Raw genomic sequence first — 18,104 nt, forward strand, 5'->3', positions numbered from 1 at the left:
GGTTGCTGGGGTAATGGAGAGGGTGCTGGTTGGTTTAAATCATATGTCCACATGCTTCATCTGAACTTCAGCCAGTTTATCTTACTTGTGAAACTATGACAGCATCATAGGAATTTTCACTTCTGTACTTAAAGAATGGAAATTCACTGTCTGGGCTTCGCAGGCTCTGCAGGAGATCCTGGTCTTTGGTCTTGGACTGACAGAACCAGACTTTGATCCAACTTCATCAGACACAAACTTCATTAGCTTTTTAGCATCCTTAACTTTATGTAGAATTCCACTGATTTATTATTAATTCAGTTTATCTGCTGAGAGATAAAACTTGTTGGTTGCCATAGTAACTACCAGCAACAGCTGTGCTTTCCGAAGCAGCTAAACTTCACTTATAGAGCATTTTTATCAGCTAATTAACTCCTATTAGCTGTTACTCATATTTCTGTGTATGTGTTTGTGTGTGTGTGATTTTCTAACCTCCATCTTTGTTCTGCTGGGTTAGGTTGCTGCCAGGAAACAGTCACAACTAAGGTAGAACATGGTTGCTACCAAGAGATGAAGGGTTAACTGTTGCAGGTTACAGAACCAGTGGGAATGACTCAGCAAGAACAGGAAGAATTGTTGAAGTTAAAGAGCTTTTGGACCTTCTTCATTCATCTATTGATCATTATTCTCAAAAGGTCAATGCGGGCACTGCTAATTTAATATTTTAGCATCAGATTTATGATGTGACAGACAGAAAGACACCAGACAGTTTTGCCAATGGTGGAAACATCGATCCAAACAGTCTCTGCTTCCTTTGATCTGCTGACAGTGCACACACACAGACACCTGACCCTGATGGGGACCTGAGTGAAGCATCACTGAAAAATACATCTTTTATCCGCATAAACAAAAACACATAACATATTTGCAGCATCCTTTATTTATGCGCTGCACCATTTTCTGTGAGGCTGGGGGTAAAACTCCTCCCTGTTATCACCTGGACAGAGACGTAATGGTGGAGCAAATTTCACCATTGCTGCCACCATCATGGATGAGATGCTTCTGCTGACAGCTGCTTCATACTGACTGAGCCTGTGTGTGCGCGTGTGTGTGTGTGAGTGTGAGTAACGGCCTGATTGAGGATTCAGACTTGGCTTCAGAGGGTTTTGTTTAGTGTTGGGAACCAATGAATGCCTGTGTGTGTGTGTGTGGGGGGGGGGGGGGATACAAGGATGATGATGATGTCATAGTTGGCTCACTGTGCACTAGTCTCAAACAGAAGGCGACTTGTTGCCCCTCCTCTGGGATCTCCGGGTGGTCTCGCTCCTCTGCTGCTGTAACTTATGCAGAAGAATCAGACTTGTGAGGACTTTCTGTGCAACTGTAATCAACTTTCAGCTGCGTCTTTAAAATCTCTGCTTCGTCTTTATTGCTTTTTTAAAAATTTAATGCGCAACATTGTAGGAAACATTACAAAAAGTGTTTTTCTTGATGCTAAATTCACGAGCTTTTCTGTCATCCGGCGCTTTCTTCTGCCCTGCGCCAACGCTCTTCACCACCAGAGGTCAGTGTTTGACGTAGTCCTACTTTTGGTCACGCTGCTGCGTCCCAGTTGGATTATTTGCCAAAAAAGTGCAGTTTTATTTGGTTTTATTTTTCCTAACCATTCTTCATCACCAACAGGACCAAATGAATTTATTCAGTTCTATTGACACTGATCTGATAAAAGTCTGCAAATCTATAAAGGTATAAAACTATCTGCTGTGTGTGATGTTCATGAGACTGCTTAATTGTTTTTCTGAGAACTATGGTACATAGAATCTGCTGCAGGGTACCTGAGAAGTTTTGTCCTCATCCGTTGCAGCTAACTATTCAACTAACTATTCAGCTAACGTTGTAGCTGAATAGTTGCTGATGCGATTCTGTTCTTAAATTTTATATTCGCTAACAGTTGGTAGCATAGAAGCTTTAACTGGATTAGCATTTAGCTGTTTGTCTGGGGCCAAATCACAGGACCAGGATTAGTAAAGGAAGCTAAGACGCTGAGTTCCTGTTGCTGTTTTGAACCAGTGACATTGATTCTTCCTGAAGGTTACATCTTCAACTCAGAGTCGTTATACAGTAAAATAATGTTTGCTTGAAATGTTGTTGCCATGGTAATTCTAGCTATGCAAATGATTCAAGTACAACTAGCATCACAGCTTCTACTTCTATGGTTGCTGTGCATGCTACAGTTTAGCATCAGTTAGCATCTGTTAGATGTTGCCTCAGTAACCAACCAGGAAGTGTTTTATTCCTAAAAAAAATTCAGCGCGATTATAGAGCAACTGTAGCATGTTCAAGAAACACTGCCTTTAACAGAAAGAAAGCTTGAGCAGGATGAGGCAGGACAGAAGAGAAGATGGAGAGATAAATCAAGGGAGGACAGGAAAACAGATGCATGCAGTATCTGTGTGAAAAGAGATGTGGTTTGTTATTCTGTAGACTTAAAACTGACACAGTCAGTGGGGATAGAGGTCAATGTGTAGACAAAAAGAGAAAGAGAGGACTGAAAGAGAGGCCTACAGAGAAGAGAGTAAAGTAGAAAAATGGAGTGGAAGAAGAGAGAGATACAGACACAATATTAGCTATGCTGCCATGACTTCGGTCTATAGCAGCATAGCTAAGAAGAGGATGCTTGTATTAGCATAGTTATCATAACAACTGTAGCTGTAGAATGATCCTCCTGCCCTGCTGAATATTTCTGTCCTTTGGAGAAGCTGCCACCTGACAGTTTCCTCCCTGCTTTCCTGTCAGCTGAAAATGTGGAGCACCGTAACTGGAGCATTGCGGCAGATGATCAGCTTTCCTTTTTAGCGGCCTTTAAACAGAGCGTTGTCATCCAGGGAGTTCAGACATGGAGGTATTTATAGCAAACAGGTCAGCTGAAGAAACGCCGCAGAAGCACCGAGTTCTGAAAAATGACCTTCCAGACTAAGGGGGGCGTGGCCAACAACATCAACTCTGCCTCCAGAAGTTATTTAGATAAAGGAATTGGATTATTTAAATATTAACACAGATTCTGTTACAGTCCTGACCTCCAGCATCTCATCCTGCTGATTCACCTGAACTCATCAGATGTTTTCAGGCCACACCCACCTGACAAAGGTATCTCTTTTATGTGACGTTGAACTATGTGAGGTGACAAGAGTGTTACCACATCCTCTTCCAGCTGAGGGCAGAGTCACAGCTGTGGCTACACCCCTCTACTCAACTTCTAACACTTCTTTGTGTTTCGGGGGTTAATTATAATTTTAGATTTGTTTTTTATTTAAATTCACCTAAAAGCACCGTGAATGATTCACATGTAAATGATTGATTCACATGTCTCCATTCATGAAGAACTAAGCATGTTCTAAATGTTCTCCTGCAGGACAGAGAACACTTCGCCACAGGAGTGATATTCTAGAGACGGTGGTCCTTGTCAACCCTTGTGAGGACGCGGTGGTTTCAGAGGTACTTCTCACTGAGGTTGTCATATCTGTAATGTTGATCATCTTTGGAGATCTTCAGCCAAGAGTTTTCTTTAATTTTCTTAATGTGATTTTCTGCCAACAAGCTCCGCTTCCATGGCCATGGCCACAGTCTGCAGAACCGCAGCTGAACTTTCCACACAGGAACACAAAGTACCCTCCTGATCCCCGGCACGAACACCATTGCTGCCAATCCCCAAAATCTGCTCAGGAATTATCTAAGAAATATAACAAAGAGCTTAAAGTGTCCCAGATCCAAAGCTCAGAGGCCTGGAGAGCTTTGATGTCATCATCACAGATCAGGCCACAGCGGTTCTGAGCTGCTGTTCTGGTGCTGAAGGACCCATTAGCATTCAGGTCGGGTGGGTCGGTGCGATAGTGTATCAGTCAGTGATGTTAAGTTTGTGTTCCAGATCCAGACTTTGGTCACTGACTCAGCAGGACATAAGCTTCTGGTCTTGAGCGGTCAGAGCTCTGATCAGGGCGGCCTCCTTCTCCAAAGTGGTGTTTTCACCTGCCAGACCTTCTCTTGTGTCTTTGCAGATCCTCAGGTGAGTCCAATGTCAGCCTCAATTCATAAATTCCTTTTGTTGACATGATTTATGGCACCCCACTCTGACTCACATTCTTGTCTGTCCTTCCTCCAGATCAGAGACTTCTTTGCCTCATCAGGAGCCAATCAGCCCGCCACACTTACTGTGTCCTGCCGTGGCGAGGTGGGCTGGAGCTCTGTGGAAGAACTACAGAGTCTACAGAAGTTTCTGGAATATAAACTGAACCCTGAACCCATTCTCCCCAAGATGGAGGGCATCAGTGAGTTCACGGAGTACATCTCAGAGACAGTGGACGTCCCTTCACCCTTTGACCTGCTAGAGCCACCAACATCTGGAGGATTTCTGAAACTCTCTAAGCCTTGTTGTTACATTTTTCCTGGTGGACGAGGAGACTCCGCCCTCTTTGCTGTCAACGGATTCAACATCTTAGTAGATGGTGGGTCCGAGCGAAAGTCGTGTTTCTGGAAGCTGGTTCGTCATTTGGACCGAATTGACTCCATTCTAATTACACACATCGGTGCTGACAATCTGCCAGGTATTAACGGTCTTCTACAGAGGAAGATTGCTGAGCAGGAGGAGGAGCAGTCTCAAGGTTCCACCAACTACAGTGACTGGATGAAGAACCTGATCTCTCCTGAACTCGGCGTGGTTTTCTTCAACGTGCCAGAGAAGCTCCGTATGCCAGAGTCCAACCTGAAAGTCAAGCGCAGCATTGAAGAGGCCTCGCTGACTCTGCAGTACCTCAACAGACTGGGAATCAAACCGGAGTCACTCTCTCGAGTGGTCAGCAACACCATTGAGCCCATTACTCTCTTCCACAAGATGGGAGTGGGCCGGTTAGACATGTACATCCTTAACCCTGTCAAAGACAGTAAAGAGATGCAGTTTTTAATGCAGAAATGGGCTGGAAACAGCAAGGCCAAGACCGGTATCGTGCTGCCCAGTGGAAAAGAAGGAGAAATCTCAGTTCCCTACCTGACATCTGTCACAGCCTTGGTCGTGTGGCTGCCAGCCAATCCTGCAGAGAAGATCATCAGAGTCCTGTTTCCTGGCAATGCGCCACAGAACAAGATCCTGGAGGGGCTTGACAGGTTAAAACACCTTGACTTCCTGCGGTATCCTGTTGCCACACCAAGAGACATTGCCTCAGGAGCTCCTCCCTCCATTATGAAACAAACCAGGTTAAAGCAAAAAACTGACAGCAAGGAGAGCCTCAAGTCCTCCCCAAAGATTTCTGCAAAACCCTCGAAGAAGGAAAGTGAAGGGCCAGACGATGCGTCCATCACCACAGAGGCAAAGAGCGACTCAGCAAAAGAAAATATGGTGGAGAAAAAAGGAGAGAAAAAAGTCAACAAACCTGCCAAAACCAAAAGTGATGTACCCGAAAGGAAAAAACTTAAAGAAAAATCCATTAAAAAGCACCCCAAGGAAATACTATCGAAAATGGATGAGAAGAAGGACAAGGAAAAGAGGGAGTTAAAGAAAATAAAGAAAGAAGACTCTGCTAAAAAAGATGAAAAGAAGGAGTCAAAATCTAGGGAGGACAAAAAAAAAGACACATTCAGACCTGAACTGAGGAAAATCACAAAGCCAGATCTCAAACCACTGACGCCAGAGGTCAGGAAGACGTTAAACAGAGCAAAAGTGTCGGGAAAAACCAAATCTGGCAAAGTCAAATTAGCAAAGGTCGAACCTGCTGGACCCAAGAAAGAGGAGACAAAATCTGGAACCATTCAAGCAGAACCAGAACCAACAGAAAAAGGAACTGTGCAAGGCTTAGCTGCTCCATCCACACCTGAAGACCTCACCAAGGACTTTGAAGAACTGAAAAAAGCAGAACCAGTAGAATCGACTGACAGTAAGAAAGAGTCAAAACCCGAAGGTTTGACCCATGAAGAGGAAACGTCACCTGCTACCAAGTCTGAGGAGGAGATTGCAGTCCCTGAAGAAAGCGACAAGGACTCCATACAAGAGAAAGATATGGAAGAGGAAGGAGGCAGGGGGAAGGGAGCAGCACCTGAGGGTGCTGAAGAGGAGGTTGCTGCTGAACAGAAACCAAAGGAAGAGGATAAGAAGGAAGATGCGGGTGCACGTGAAGAAGAATCAAAATCCAAGCAAGCAGAAAACAGGGACCTGGACAAGAAATATGAGCCTGAAGAAATTAAGAAAAAACTTGTTCCAGAGGAGCAACAGAGTCTCCAGATGGAAGAAGGGGAAGAAGGGGAGGTAATGGAGAAAGCTGAACTGGAAGAAGTTGAAGATTTAGATGTAATTGCAGATGAAGAGATCAAACCTGAAGATTCAGCTGAAAGTAAACCCACTGAGATCCTGGCTGCTGTCAAAGACCAGGAGGAAGAGAAAGGTTACCCGTATTCTTTCCCAGTCTCCTCCAGAACACCAGGAGGTGCTGCTGCCGAACCTGTCTGCTTCACGCAGGAGGAGGCCGCTCCCGGATACTCTGAAACCGAGCAAACCATCTCTGATGAAGAAATCCACGAGGAAGCCGAGGAGAGGATACCACAGCTGCTGTACGACGTCAGGAGCTACGACGTCTCAGTTCCAGATCAGACTCAGTCCTTCAGCAATATTCATGGCATGAAGGAGATTGAAGCTGCAGCTCTGGCGGAAAAGACCCTTGTCCCAAGACTGCAGGAGCAAGTCTCAGTCTTTACCAACATCATCTCTGCTCCTCTGGCTGAAGAGGAGCATGTCTCATCTGCAACATCCATCACCGAATATGACAAAATCTCTTCCTTCCCTCCTTCTATTGCTGAGGACCAGTCTTTAGCTTCTGTAGCTTCACATCAAACTGAAGAACCAACAAAAACCATCTTGACCTCCTCAACTGCGCCTGACACTGGTGAAGGCAAAGACCACTCTCTTTCTGCAGATACGATTTCACCAATTTCTTTAGAAGAAGAGTCCAAGTCTCCATCTACTGACTTACAGCTCTCTGTTTTAGAAATAAAGATGGTGACTAATCCTCCTGATGAGAAAGCAAAAGAGGAGGAAGAAGAAGAGGACGATCAGACTCCCAATGTTGACATTTCACTTGAAAAACTCCAAGAAGGTTATGGATCATTTCTGTTTCAGGATAAACAGAAAGATACAGAAAAACCTTCACATTCGCCATCAACTCGGGAACCAGTTGAGCTACCAGGTGATGAAGAAGCTAAAGATGTCTCATCGGTAGTGAGACCTGCAGGATCTGAGGTGGTGATGTCAGAAAGTGAAGAGCGCTGCTTCAGTCCAGATGATATTACAGTGAAGATGGCCTCCCCTCCACAGTCGGGACCTCCCAGTGTGGCACATTCTCCTCTGCATCGTTCACCTACAGAAGATAATATGAAGGTCTTCCACAGTTTGGATATGCTGGAACAGGAAGAGCAGTTAGATGGAGTCAAAACTAAAACTTCAGGAGAACTAGACATAAAGGAAAGAGAAGAAAAACAGGATGTAGATCATCAGGAAGCTTCAGCATTGTTGGAAACATCATTTCAGCAGAAGGAGCCAGTAAAATATCTGAGTCGTGCTGTGTCCACAGGTGGTGGTGCTCAGGATGACAAATCTACATTTAAAAGTACAAGAGCAGAAGAGGCCAAACATGATGCACCACTGGACACAGAAATTATAGCTGAGCAGAAGTCTGTGAGACAGGAATACAACACAGCGTCCACAATGGACAAGGACGCAGAGAAAGAGTCCCTAAAAGTTGACATTAAAGCCACCACAGAAGTAATAAAGGTCACTGAAGAAGACCATGGGCCTGTAGTCCAAACTAGTCAAGATACAGAAACATCCCAGCTGAAGCTCATGAAAGATGAGCAGAAAGAATCCAAAGTTCAGATTAAAATGGAAGGCTTGGAAGAAAGTAAGAAAGAGTACAAGAAGGAGCATGTCGATGTAAGATCCCTGAAGATGGAAGGTGAGGAGACTGAAGGTGGCTGTGCTGCAGATATCAAACCTGTTAAAGAAGAGATGGAGACAGGAGCAAAGAAGGTTGATGTACACAATGAGAAAGAAAAGACTGAAAGTACTGAAGAAGAAAGGAAAAAAGAGGGGAAAAAAACTCAAAAGAAAGACACTTCTGTTATCAAAGCCTCTCCAGATGAACAGAGGGATGATGTCACTGTGGAGATCCCTGCAAAAGAGGACACTATGGCTACAGGTGACACATCTGTTAGCATAAAAGAGGACAGGGGTCAGGAAGTTGGTAAAGATGTCTCTACCAGCAGCCTTGTCCCGATGGAAAGAAAAGACAAACCCAACAAAGAAGACAAAAAGGCCAGTGAAGATGACTCTGACCGTAGAATCTCCCAGCAAGAGAAAGATGCGATATTGGGAAACGATGGTAGGCACATGTTCACATCAGCTTTGGAGGAGGACAAAAAGAAAGAAAGCAAAACTGCAGCTCCAAAACCTACAGAAGAAGATGCAGCCCTGGCAACAGTTGGAGGACAACAGCAAAGTAAAGAGGAATTGTTAACCATCAGACTTGTCCAGCTGGAGGAGGACAGGGACTTATCACCCAAACATGATGAGTTCTCCTCCACATCCTTGAAAGAGAAACCAGAGACAGAAAAGAGCAAAGAAACAGAAAAAGTTCAAGACATTCCTTCTGCTGTCAAACATGATGCGGCCACGTACAAAGATCATCCCCCTGTGGACACATCTGAAGGCCAAACTGGGTGGATTAATGTCACCATGGCAGAGGTGGACACTGTCCAACATATGATAGAAAAAGAGAAGGAAGACATGAATTATGTGTTGACTCCACAATCACTTGGAGAAGGAGGTCAGGATCTTTCTGTTTTCATCCAAACCACCAATGAAGAACAAACAGGAACCGCTGAGTGTAGAGATCTTGCTGTTGTGGACCACACTAAAGATCTCGTATCTCTTGCAAAACTGAGCAGCCAGGAAGCAAAAGAGATTTCAGAGGTCAAAGTTCTCCAAGATACAGAGTTTAAAGAAAAAGAAACAAGTGAATTTCATATCTTATCCATTAAGGAGGAAGACAAAACATGTGAAAGGAGCGTCATTGCAGAGCATCAGGAACTGACAGTGGTAAAAGATGAAAAGAGTCAGGTCTTTATTTTAGATAAATCTGTGGAAACAGACAGGGAAGAAAAGATTAAACAAGAGCAGAAAAAAGGTGAACAGATCAAAGAAGAACAAAGAAAATCTGAAGGCTTGGTAGATGTTCACAGCAGATCTGTTTCCATTCAAGGAGAGATGGAAATGTATGTCCGAAGAGTCAGCATCACAGATGATTATCATGATGAGACTGAAGCTCTGAAGGACGATAAGGACATAGATGTTCAAACATCTCTCACACTTCCAGAGCAGAAACCTGAAAAAGTGGAGAACCTATGTGATGAAGACAGGAAACCAGTGATTTGTGGCTCTATGCAGGAAAAGACAAGTGGAGAACGAGTGAAGGACATCATTTGTTATGAAGAGAAAGAAAAAGATGACTCACATGTTGCTGAGCTGAGCAAAGAACAGAAAATGGAAAAAGAGCAGGAGAAAGAGTACAGCTATGACAGCACAGAAGAAAGGATGACTAAAGCTGCAGATAAAGCTGAGAAGATCACTGAGAAACACCAACGGGACTCATCCGACCACAGCAAAGAGGAGAAATGGGAGAGAGAGGAGTTACTGGAGAAACATCTGGACACGTCCATGAAACATCCCACTGTGGCCCTGCAGGAAGAAGCTGCAGGCAAACCTGCTTTTGTGCTTCACTCCTCTAATGAAGACCAAGAAGATGAAGAGGAGGAGGAAATCTGTATGGGAGGAGCAGGTTCCAGACCTTTGTCGGTCATCTTCTCTGCAGGTCGGCCCTCATCCAAAACACCACCACTGACCTCCGAACACATCACTGGGATCATACCAACACTCACAATGCAGGAGCCCTCTATCGATGATGATGTTCCTCACTCCAGCAAACAAGAGTCCAAAAGTTCACCTAAAGTAGATGAAGATGTGAAAACTGAATCAGTGCCCTGTGTCCATGTCGTCTTGTCAGAGGAGATGAACTCTGCTCTAAAACAACAAACACCATCTGATACTCCAACAAGCAGAGCAGAACCTCCTGAGATGGAACAGAGAACCGACAATCAGCCCAGTATTTCCATGACCTTCAGCCAGAAGAGCGAGTCCAGTGAAGCTGGACTCCATCAACCAGAGAAACAGGCACCTTCTTGGACAAGCTCTAAAGATGCTTCTACAGAGCAACCTGGCAAGGAGGCAGAAAGGGAGATGGAAGGAGAACGAGAGGTAGCTTCTCCTGGATTATCACATCCTTCGCCCTACTTCATGTTGGACAAAGATTCTGAGGACATCAGCCACGCAGAACCTCTCAAACTAGACACCAGAAAAATGGACAGCACAGAAGACTCAGAGAAGGTCGTGGTCAGCAGTGGAGATGAAAAACACACCTCCGGTGCATCTAAGTATGAGCCATATGAAAAACCTGTTCCAGAAGATCATGACCTAGAATCCATGAAAGTGTCTTCTGGTGTAGACCCTCACTGTGTTCTAAGTGTGGATGATAACAAAAGAACCAGTCAAACTGAAGCTGAAGGAGCGATGTTCCTGCTGGACGACCAGGGCAAAGAAGAACCTCTGTCCTTCAGCAGAGTCGACTACACTTCGGCGTCCATCACCGTCAGTGAGAGAAGTGTCCATCGCAGCCGAAGTGTCTCACCTCAAGATGAAGGCAGAGAGAAAGGCCAGGAGGAAGAGAGGGAGAGAGAAGAATGTCAAGACACACAAAAGAGCTTTTCCTCAATAGAAATGCATGATAACAAACTGTCCCAGGCTGCTGAAATGGATACTTTTGTTCCAAAAGAAGACAAACCTGAGAAATCTGAGAAGGAGAAAGAGGATGTGACCGAAGGTGCAGCAGCAGCATTTGTTTCAAGAGGAGGAGATAAAGTATCTACCAGTGCAAGAGGTTCCTCTGCAGGTCCTTCAACCAGTCAGGAAACACAGCATGCACCAAGGGATCAATCACACTCAGTTTCAGCTCCTCTTGATTTTAAAGATTTCAGAGAAAAAGAGACATTAAAAGGAAAAATGAGAGCTTCTGAATATGAAGGAGAAGGAGATGTTTCACCTCACCAAGGTTCTCCTTTAGAGAAAGAAATCTCATCAAATGTCCCATCGCTTGGTGCTGTTTCAGGAGAAGAAATAGATGCTAACGTCTTAGCATCAGACAACATCCAAAAGGGCAGTTCTGCTAGTCATCCAATCATGAAAGACTCTCCTGAAAGAAAAGAGGGCCCGAGTGATAAAAGACTACTTGTCCAAGGGGAAGATTTTGATGAGGAGGAAGATGAGGAAAAATTAAGCGATAAAGATTTGGAAAAAGGAGCCAGAGAAGAGTCTGAGAAGGAAACATGCATGCATGGCTCTGACGACAGTACAACATCAGCAGAGGCAGAAGATTCAAATAAAAAGTCCCAGATTACTGAACCAAGTTTCCTCACAGGAGAACCATGTAGACCACCTCATGAAGACATCTCAGTGCCATCAATCACTGGGAGGGAAGGGGTGGGGGGAGTCTGGCCTCTGGACACAAAACCAGAGGAAGAACATGATGGAGCTGGTGAAACAAAGAATCAAGATAAGACATCATCAGATGCACATGATGACCGAAAGGACGAGCACACCTTTAAACCAGATGTCACAAAACCTACAGGAGAGGACAGAGTGGACTGGGTTCTGTCTTCTGAACCCAGCTGCAAGTCATCAGCAGAATTCACCTACTCTGAAGTCCTGAATTCACAAGAAGAAAACAGAGACGAAGATTCTCAAACATTTTTGTCATTGGAAACATCTAAGCCGACATCCACAAGCTGCTTTGAAGCCAAGCCTACGTCCAACGACCCCCTTTCACTTGGCAGCAGCTATGCTGACATTGGCCTGAGCAAATCTGGATACTCTGAGTATTTTTACAGTGGAGAAGATCAGGTGAGAGTAAAAGAGGATAAAACGGAGGCTCTTCAGCTTTCTGAACCTTCTCAGATATCCACACACGGCGATATTAAATGTTACAGCACAGGAGAAGTTCATGAAGACAAACACATCCCAGAAATCACCACAAAGCCTGGGGAACCTCACTCATCAGCCAACACATGCTCTACCACTTCCTCTTCTTCAACACACTACTCCACATCATACAGCTGTTCATCCTCTGACCCAACATCTGCCTCTTTGATCGGACACAATGGAGATAAAGTTCAAACATTTACGGCACTTTTAGGCTCTGAGGTAACTCTGCTCAGTGCGGAGTCAACATCCACGTCCGAATCTATAAGCTCCCACTTCAGAGGATACATGGAGGTGATGACCACACCTGCTTATCTGAAGCCTTCATCCCACCAGCTTGTGAGTGAGTCAGAGCCATCATCTCTAAACTTGAGTACCACCGTCAAACAGATTGAAGCCCAAAGTTCTTCCACCAAACCAGAGATAGAGACAAAGTCCATTGCTGACAGTTCCTATAAACAAGAAACTACAATGTCCATTTGCTCTCTGGCAACATCAGTGAGTACTGAACAAGCTAAGGTGCCAGAGGATCCTTCTCCATCAGAGACTCGTATCAGTGTCTCTCCCCTCAAAAGAGCCAGTTCCCCTAACAAACTGTCCCGACCATCATCAGAAGACGAGGAGACCGATACACTTGAAATGGAGGAAAATATTTTACCGTATCATTTCGAATGTCAACAAATCAAAGCAGTAGAGCAGTCACAGTCTTCATCAATAACTGAGTCACCTGAGTCAGTTGGTTCTCTCCATTCCACCAGCATTCCTTCAGGTGTGTCAGGAACTGATGTCGAACCAAAACATCTAAGAGTTTCAGTTACTCACAAAAGTGACAGTCAGGAGGCTAAATCCACATGTGCCACAACTAATGTGCCCAAAACCAAGGAGCTCAAAGAGATCCAGGAGAAGACAACAGAAAACCGTTACCAGGAATGGTCACTTACAGAGGAAGTCAGAGTGGAAACAGCATCTATATGTAAAGACAGTCAAAAAGACGTGGAGGTGGATCCAACACGTGTGAAAGATGAAGATGGTAAAAGGAGGCAAGAGGAAGAAAGATTTGAAGAGAAAACTTTGCTGGAGGAACACTCAGAGAGACTAGGAGTCAGAAGGAAGAGCAGTATATCTGACTGGGAGCTACTTCAGAGGCCTGATGATTGTCCAAGTGTACCCCCACATTATGGTGACAATGAAGAGGGTGGAGTGATGGAGTGGATGAAGAGCGTTCAAGGTTCCTCCATGTCCAATCAGAGCTCTCATAGTCAAGCATCCAAAAGAGAAGATACAACAATCAGTCATCCCTCTGACCTGACTACAGGAGCTGTACTGAGCCAACAGAGCTCCTCCTCCTGTGAGTGCAAATATAACAAAGGAGAGCTTTCCCCTTCTTTCATCAACCCAAGCCCTCATCAGGCCTCCAGTGAAGACAGCGAGGAGGAGGAGGAAGGCGACGGGAACCACACCCAGGAAGGAGATGAAGAGTTTCAGGACCAGCAGTCTGTGAGAAAGAGGTCACACAAGCAGAAACGCCACCACACTTCCAGTTACCATTCAAAATATCTTCCCAGTGCCACATCATCTGGTGTGGCCACAATGTTAGCTGGAGAAGAAACGCCTCCAACGTCAGTAAGCGAATCTTTGCCTTCACACTCTGATTCTGACGTCCCTCCAGAAACCGAAGAATGTCCATCCATAACACCAGAAGGAAATCTCGACTCTGATGAAGATGCAGAACATCTCCCAGTGGACAAACTGTCTGCCACAGGAGCTGGGGTGAGCCTCCGTCCTTCATCCCCACGGTCTTCTCAAAAGACTTACGATCCTTTGCCCACCCCAATAAAGGATCCTCATCCCTACCCTCCACACCCAGATGTGTGTATGGTGGATCCAGAAGTTGTTTTCAATGACCAGAGCAGCACAGAGAAGCTTCTGAAGAGGGAGCACAAAACCAGCAAGGGCCTGAGGAAGAGCAAATCAAAGTCAGGCTCTCCTGCTGGGAAAGGGGAGGTTAGGAAAAGGTCCTCGACTCCAGTGAAGCACATATCCAAGGAATCAGCCCCCCACAGGAAAAAGGACACAGATAGAAGCTCCAGGCTCATCAAGATGTCTGAGAATCAAACCCCTCATGGAGTGAAGAGTTTGATCAATAGCATGAAGAACACTTCAGGTTTGTTTGATGCTACTGGGTCCTGATGTTACTGATCATGGACGTGTTAATGTTCTGCTGCGGAGATGGTTTATTTTAGACTTTGTTTATAAAAGTTCTCCACCAGGGTTCACTGGAACTCAGGGTCCAAGCCAAAGTTCTGCAGGCAGTCAATAGACTGATTGTTCGTCCTTATAAATTCAGATTATTGTGAAGGACTTACAACATTCTTCCTTATGAATAGCATGAATATTAGAGCCCAATTCTGTTTTCTTATAAACCCGCGACAGAACATTGACACCAACCATTGAAGTGTGTTGACAGCCTTCATTTACATTCCAGGTAACAGTGCCCAAAAGGTGAACATGGCCACTCCCCCAGGGTCACCTGTCTATGTCGACCTGGCATATGTACCCAATCACTGCAGTGCCAAGAACGTGGACCAGGAATTCTTTAAGAGGGTGCGGGCGGCATACTACGTGGTGAGCGGGAATGACCCCAGCAGCGGCGAGCCCAGCCGTGGAGTCCTGGATGCTCTGCTCGATGGCAAAGCTCAGTGGGGCTCCAACCTACAGGTATGGCCATTGCAGGAATTTAGCCAGTATTTCTTGCTCTTCCAGGTGTCATAGTTTCCATTTTGTTTCCTTTTAACTTCAGGTGACCCTCATCCCGACTCATGATACGGAGGTGACCCGGGAGTGGTACCAGCAGACCCACGAGATGCAGCAGGATCTGAACATCATGGTTCTGGCATCCAGCAGCACTGTGGTCATGCAGGACGAATCCTTCCCTGCCTGCAAGATCGAGTTCTAAGCTTGATGTGCTCTGCTATGCTCCTCCTCTCCCCCCGTCCCATCCTCCTCCTCCACGCCATCATCAGAACGGCACGTCATCAATGTTTCTCATGGTACTGCTCTTAAACGCATTCGCTGCAGCGCTGACGCATCTGATTCTGTCGGTTGAAGTCAAAGTCGATTCTCAGCATTTCCACTTGTGTCTACGTAGAAAAATGTTCAAACTTTAGGCTCCAAAAACAAACTAATCCAACAGCTGGTTAGTAGATGATTGGAAACTTTCTTCTGGTTAGTATTAGGAGGCTCGCTCGGTCGTGGCAGCACCGAGCAACGATGTCTTTAACCTGGTCCAAGTTCTGCTTTATGTAAACTGTAAACGAACCCAGTTAGTCGACGACGGGTCGTTACGTCGGTCAGCTGGTGTGTGTTTGTGTCTGGTCTCCTTTGGGGTAAATATTTCTACATCGTGGTGTTGCATTAAATAAATGATGATGGGCAAGCGCAGCTGTTGCTGTTGTTTTAGTGTCGACATCATCGAGCGACAGAACAATGTAGCAAGGGAAGCTTGTCTGAGCCTGGTGGGAGCTGCAGAGGCTAGTGTAGGAGGTTAGCAGGAGGCTTCGCTCATGTGCCTTTAGCTTGTTGTAGGACGGCAACATTTTGAGAACATTTCCACAATTTTGAAACTGGCACCCAATCAGAGTATCATAACACAGATTCATGAACAAAGTGGAAACTGCAGCCTGACTCAGCAAGAACTGCACATTCTTAAATCAAAACCACTTTTACAACAACCAGGAATCTTCTGATGAGTAAAGTCAGATTTGTAGATGAAGCACAGAGTTAGCGTAGCAGCAGAAACTGTAATTAATCTACATCAACTAGTCAGAATAAGCAGGGTTGCATTAACGATTGTAACTTAGTTGTGTTTGCACACCAGTAGCTGCTTTACAATTCCATTAGAGAAGATTCTAAATGGAAAGTTCTTTTCAAACAATTAATTTGCATTTCTTTTCCTTGTTTGCGCTGAAAAGCAGGAACAATAATAATGAGTTGAACTGATTTTGCGTGGTTGCATGTTTAACCTTCGGCTTCTTAATGCAAACGGCTGATTTGCATGAAAGTGTGAGAGGAGGAAGATCAGGAACAAATTCAAAGTGTGTAAATAAATTTAGAAGAAATTCAGAGGTTAAAAGCAACTCGTTAAACGCAGACACACACAATGGCAGGTTTCTTTGCTCAGAGGATTGTGGTACTCTGTTTGGGTTCATCTAGACCAAGCATGTCAAACCCGGCAGGATCGTGGCCCTCGAGGACTGAGTTTGACACATGTGATCTAGATACAGATCTTCTGACTGAATCTTCTCAGAGCAGCACCATGTCTGGGGGCGGGGCTACTGTGTGTGAAATGATTGTTTCTAATGTTGCACCTACAAACTGACAGTGGAGAAACTGGAGGTTCTGACTGATTCTTTTGTGGTCTTCAATTGTGAGGATCTGTTTTTGGTCTGATAGTTGAAGTTGTTGAGTCATGTTTTTAAGTTGGCAGATTCCAAATAAGAGCCTTGATGTTTCTTAAGGCACCGGTAGAGTTGTGAGAAGGTCTGAAGCTGGTGCACTAAAAAGATGTATTTTTCTGAATGTAGAGTCATACAACCACATCAATACTGCTGAATCCAAAACAACGGACAATAAAATCAATTTAAAGAAAAGTGGAGACCAAAAACACTCCACTCGGCAGTTGGCTGTACCAGAACAGAAGCAGTTAAGCATTCATTCTGTGGAAACTGGTAGATTTAGCTGATTTTAGTGACAGAAAGGTTAAAAAATGCTAACAGAAACCAACATTTCTGTCTCATCGCCACAGCTGTATAAACATCTGTCCATTTTCACTCTCTGCATGTGATTTATTTAGTTATAATCCTGAATGTAATTGTTTAACTTGGAAATACTACAACATATAAGGCTATTTTAAAGAGTTGTCTTTGAAAAAAGTTACCTGTCTTAACTGGTACTGAAACCATTTACAGTAATATATTACTGGCCTGTGCTTTAACTGTTTGACCTATGAACATGTTAGCAGCCGTTACAATGCTAGATCAGTTTCATTTTTTTCATTTTTTGCATCGTATAAACTAAATTGAGTTTATTCGCCCTCGTTGCAACATTCAATATCTCTGTATCAATGGTGAAACTAGAAACTTCTGCAGATATCAAAGGGAAAACAGCCTGGTGATCGTCGAAATAAAGAGCATCAAAATCACACCTGCTGCCGTGTGTTTGTGTCTCTTATTGTGAAAGGACAAACCGGGTTCAGCTGTTTTTTCTTTTTCGCCATTTCTGATGTTGAGATGTTCTGCGTATACTGAAGGCCACGATGACCTTGGACTTTGACCTCTAAAGGCAGCTCTTCCCTTCTCTGAATCTGATCCTCAAGGCTCCACACTTAAGTGGCGTGTTTCTGTTGTCCCGGTTACCGTAAGGCAGGCTGAATATATGTGCTGTCGTGGAGAGGAGACTCAGACCTGCGGATCTCAGGAAGTTTCATCAACTTTGTTCTGTTTAATGTTCCATCAGGTTTGTTTTTCTTCTTGTGGGAACATAAATGGAACATTTATTTCTCTTGCTTCCTGCAGCGTCACACAGCAGATAGCGAGTGTGTTTGTGTGTCCCTGCTTCAGATTAAATGTGGGGGCGTTGTCATGGTAAACCAGGGGAGCGACAGATGAACACTGATTCATGCCCGATTTCAAGGGCAGTTTGGACAGAAAAGGAGCAGAGAGGCAGAAGGTTTTCATCTTTCTCTTCCCAATAATATGCATGCAATATGATTACATGTATTCTGATTATTCTTGGGTGGGGTCTGTGTGTAAGTGTTTACAGGTGGAAGCTGCAAGACAATGAGTAGCTTTGAGTGTAGTCTGATTGTATGTAGTCTGATTACAAAGCAAAAGGAAACTGTGTACAAGTAAGTGAAGTGATTTTGCTGATGATCAGCACATGTATGCAGATTAAGTGTGAATGTAATCTGATTAAAAATGAAACAGATTACAAGCGTAATCCA

General features: G+C 44.5%; 2 protein-coding genes across 6 annotated transcripts in view; one reads left to right on the top strand and one right to left on the bottom strand.

Annotated features, from left to right (window-relative positions):
* The window catches only part of map1ab (microtubule-associated protein 1Ab), a 26,002-nt gene extending 8,697 nt beyond the window's left edge, over nucleotides 1–17,305 (top strand). For 3 of the 5 annotated variants that reach the window (XM_057052936.1, XM_057052938.1, XM_057052940.1), the window contains 5 exons: nucleotides 3,392–3,474; nucleotides 3,905–4,042; nucleotides 4,139–14,267; nucleotides 14,589–14,821; nucleotides 14,904–17,305. In XM_057052936.1, coding sequence (XP_056908916.1) covers nucleotides 3,392–3,474; nucleotides 3,905–4,042; nucleotides 4,139–14,267; nucleotides 14,589–14,821; nucleotides 14,904–15,059 — 10,739 coding nt within the window. In that variant the 3' untranslated portion in view covers nucleotides 15,060–17,305. Of the gene's footprint in view, nucleotides 1–1,278; nucleotides 1,544–3,049; nucleotides 3,127–3,391; nucleotides 3,475–3,904; nucleotides 4,043–4,138; nucleotides 14,268–14,588; nucleotides 14,822–14,903 lie in introns of those variants that run through there. The other 2 variants (XM_057052937.1, XM_057052939.1) reach the window with 2 other exon arrangements.
* mpi (mannose phosphate isomerase) overlaps nucleotides 1–18,104 on the bottom strand; it is a 59,728-nt gene that overhangs the window by 18,406 nt on the left and 23,218 nt on the right. The window lies entirely within an intron of this gene.

This window comes from Takifugu flavidus, chromosome 13 (assembly GCF_003711565.1).
Source record: "Takifugu flavidus isolate HTHZ2018 chromosome 13, ASM371156v2, whole genome shotgun sequence".
NCBI classification, from domain to species: Eukaryota; Metazoa; Chordata; class Actinopteri; order Tetraodontiformes; family Tetraodontidae; genus Takifugu; species Takifugu flavidus.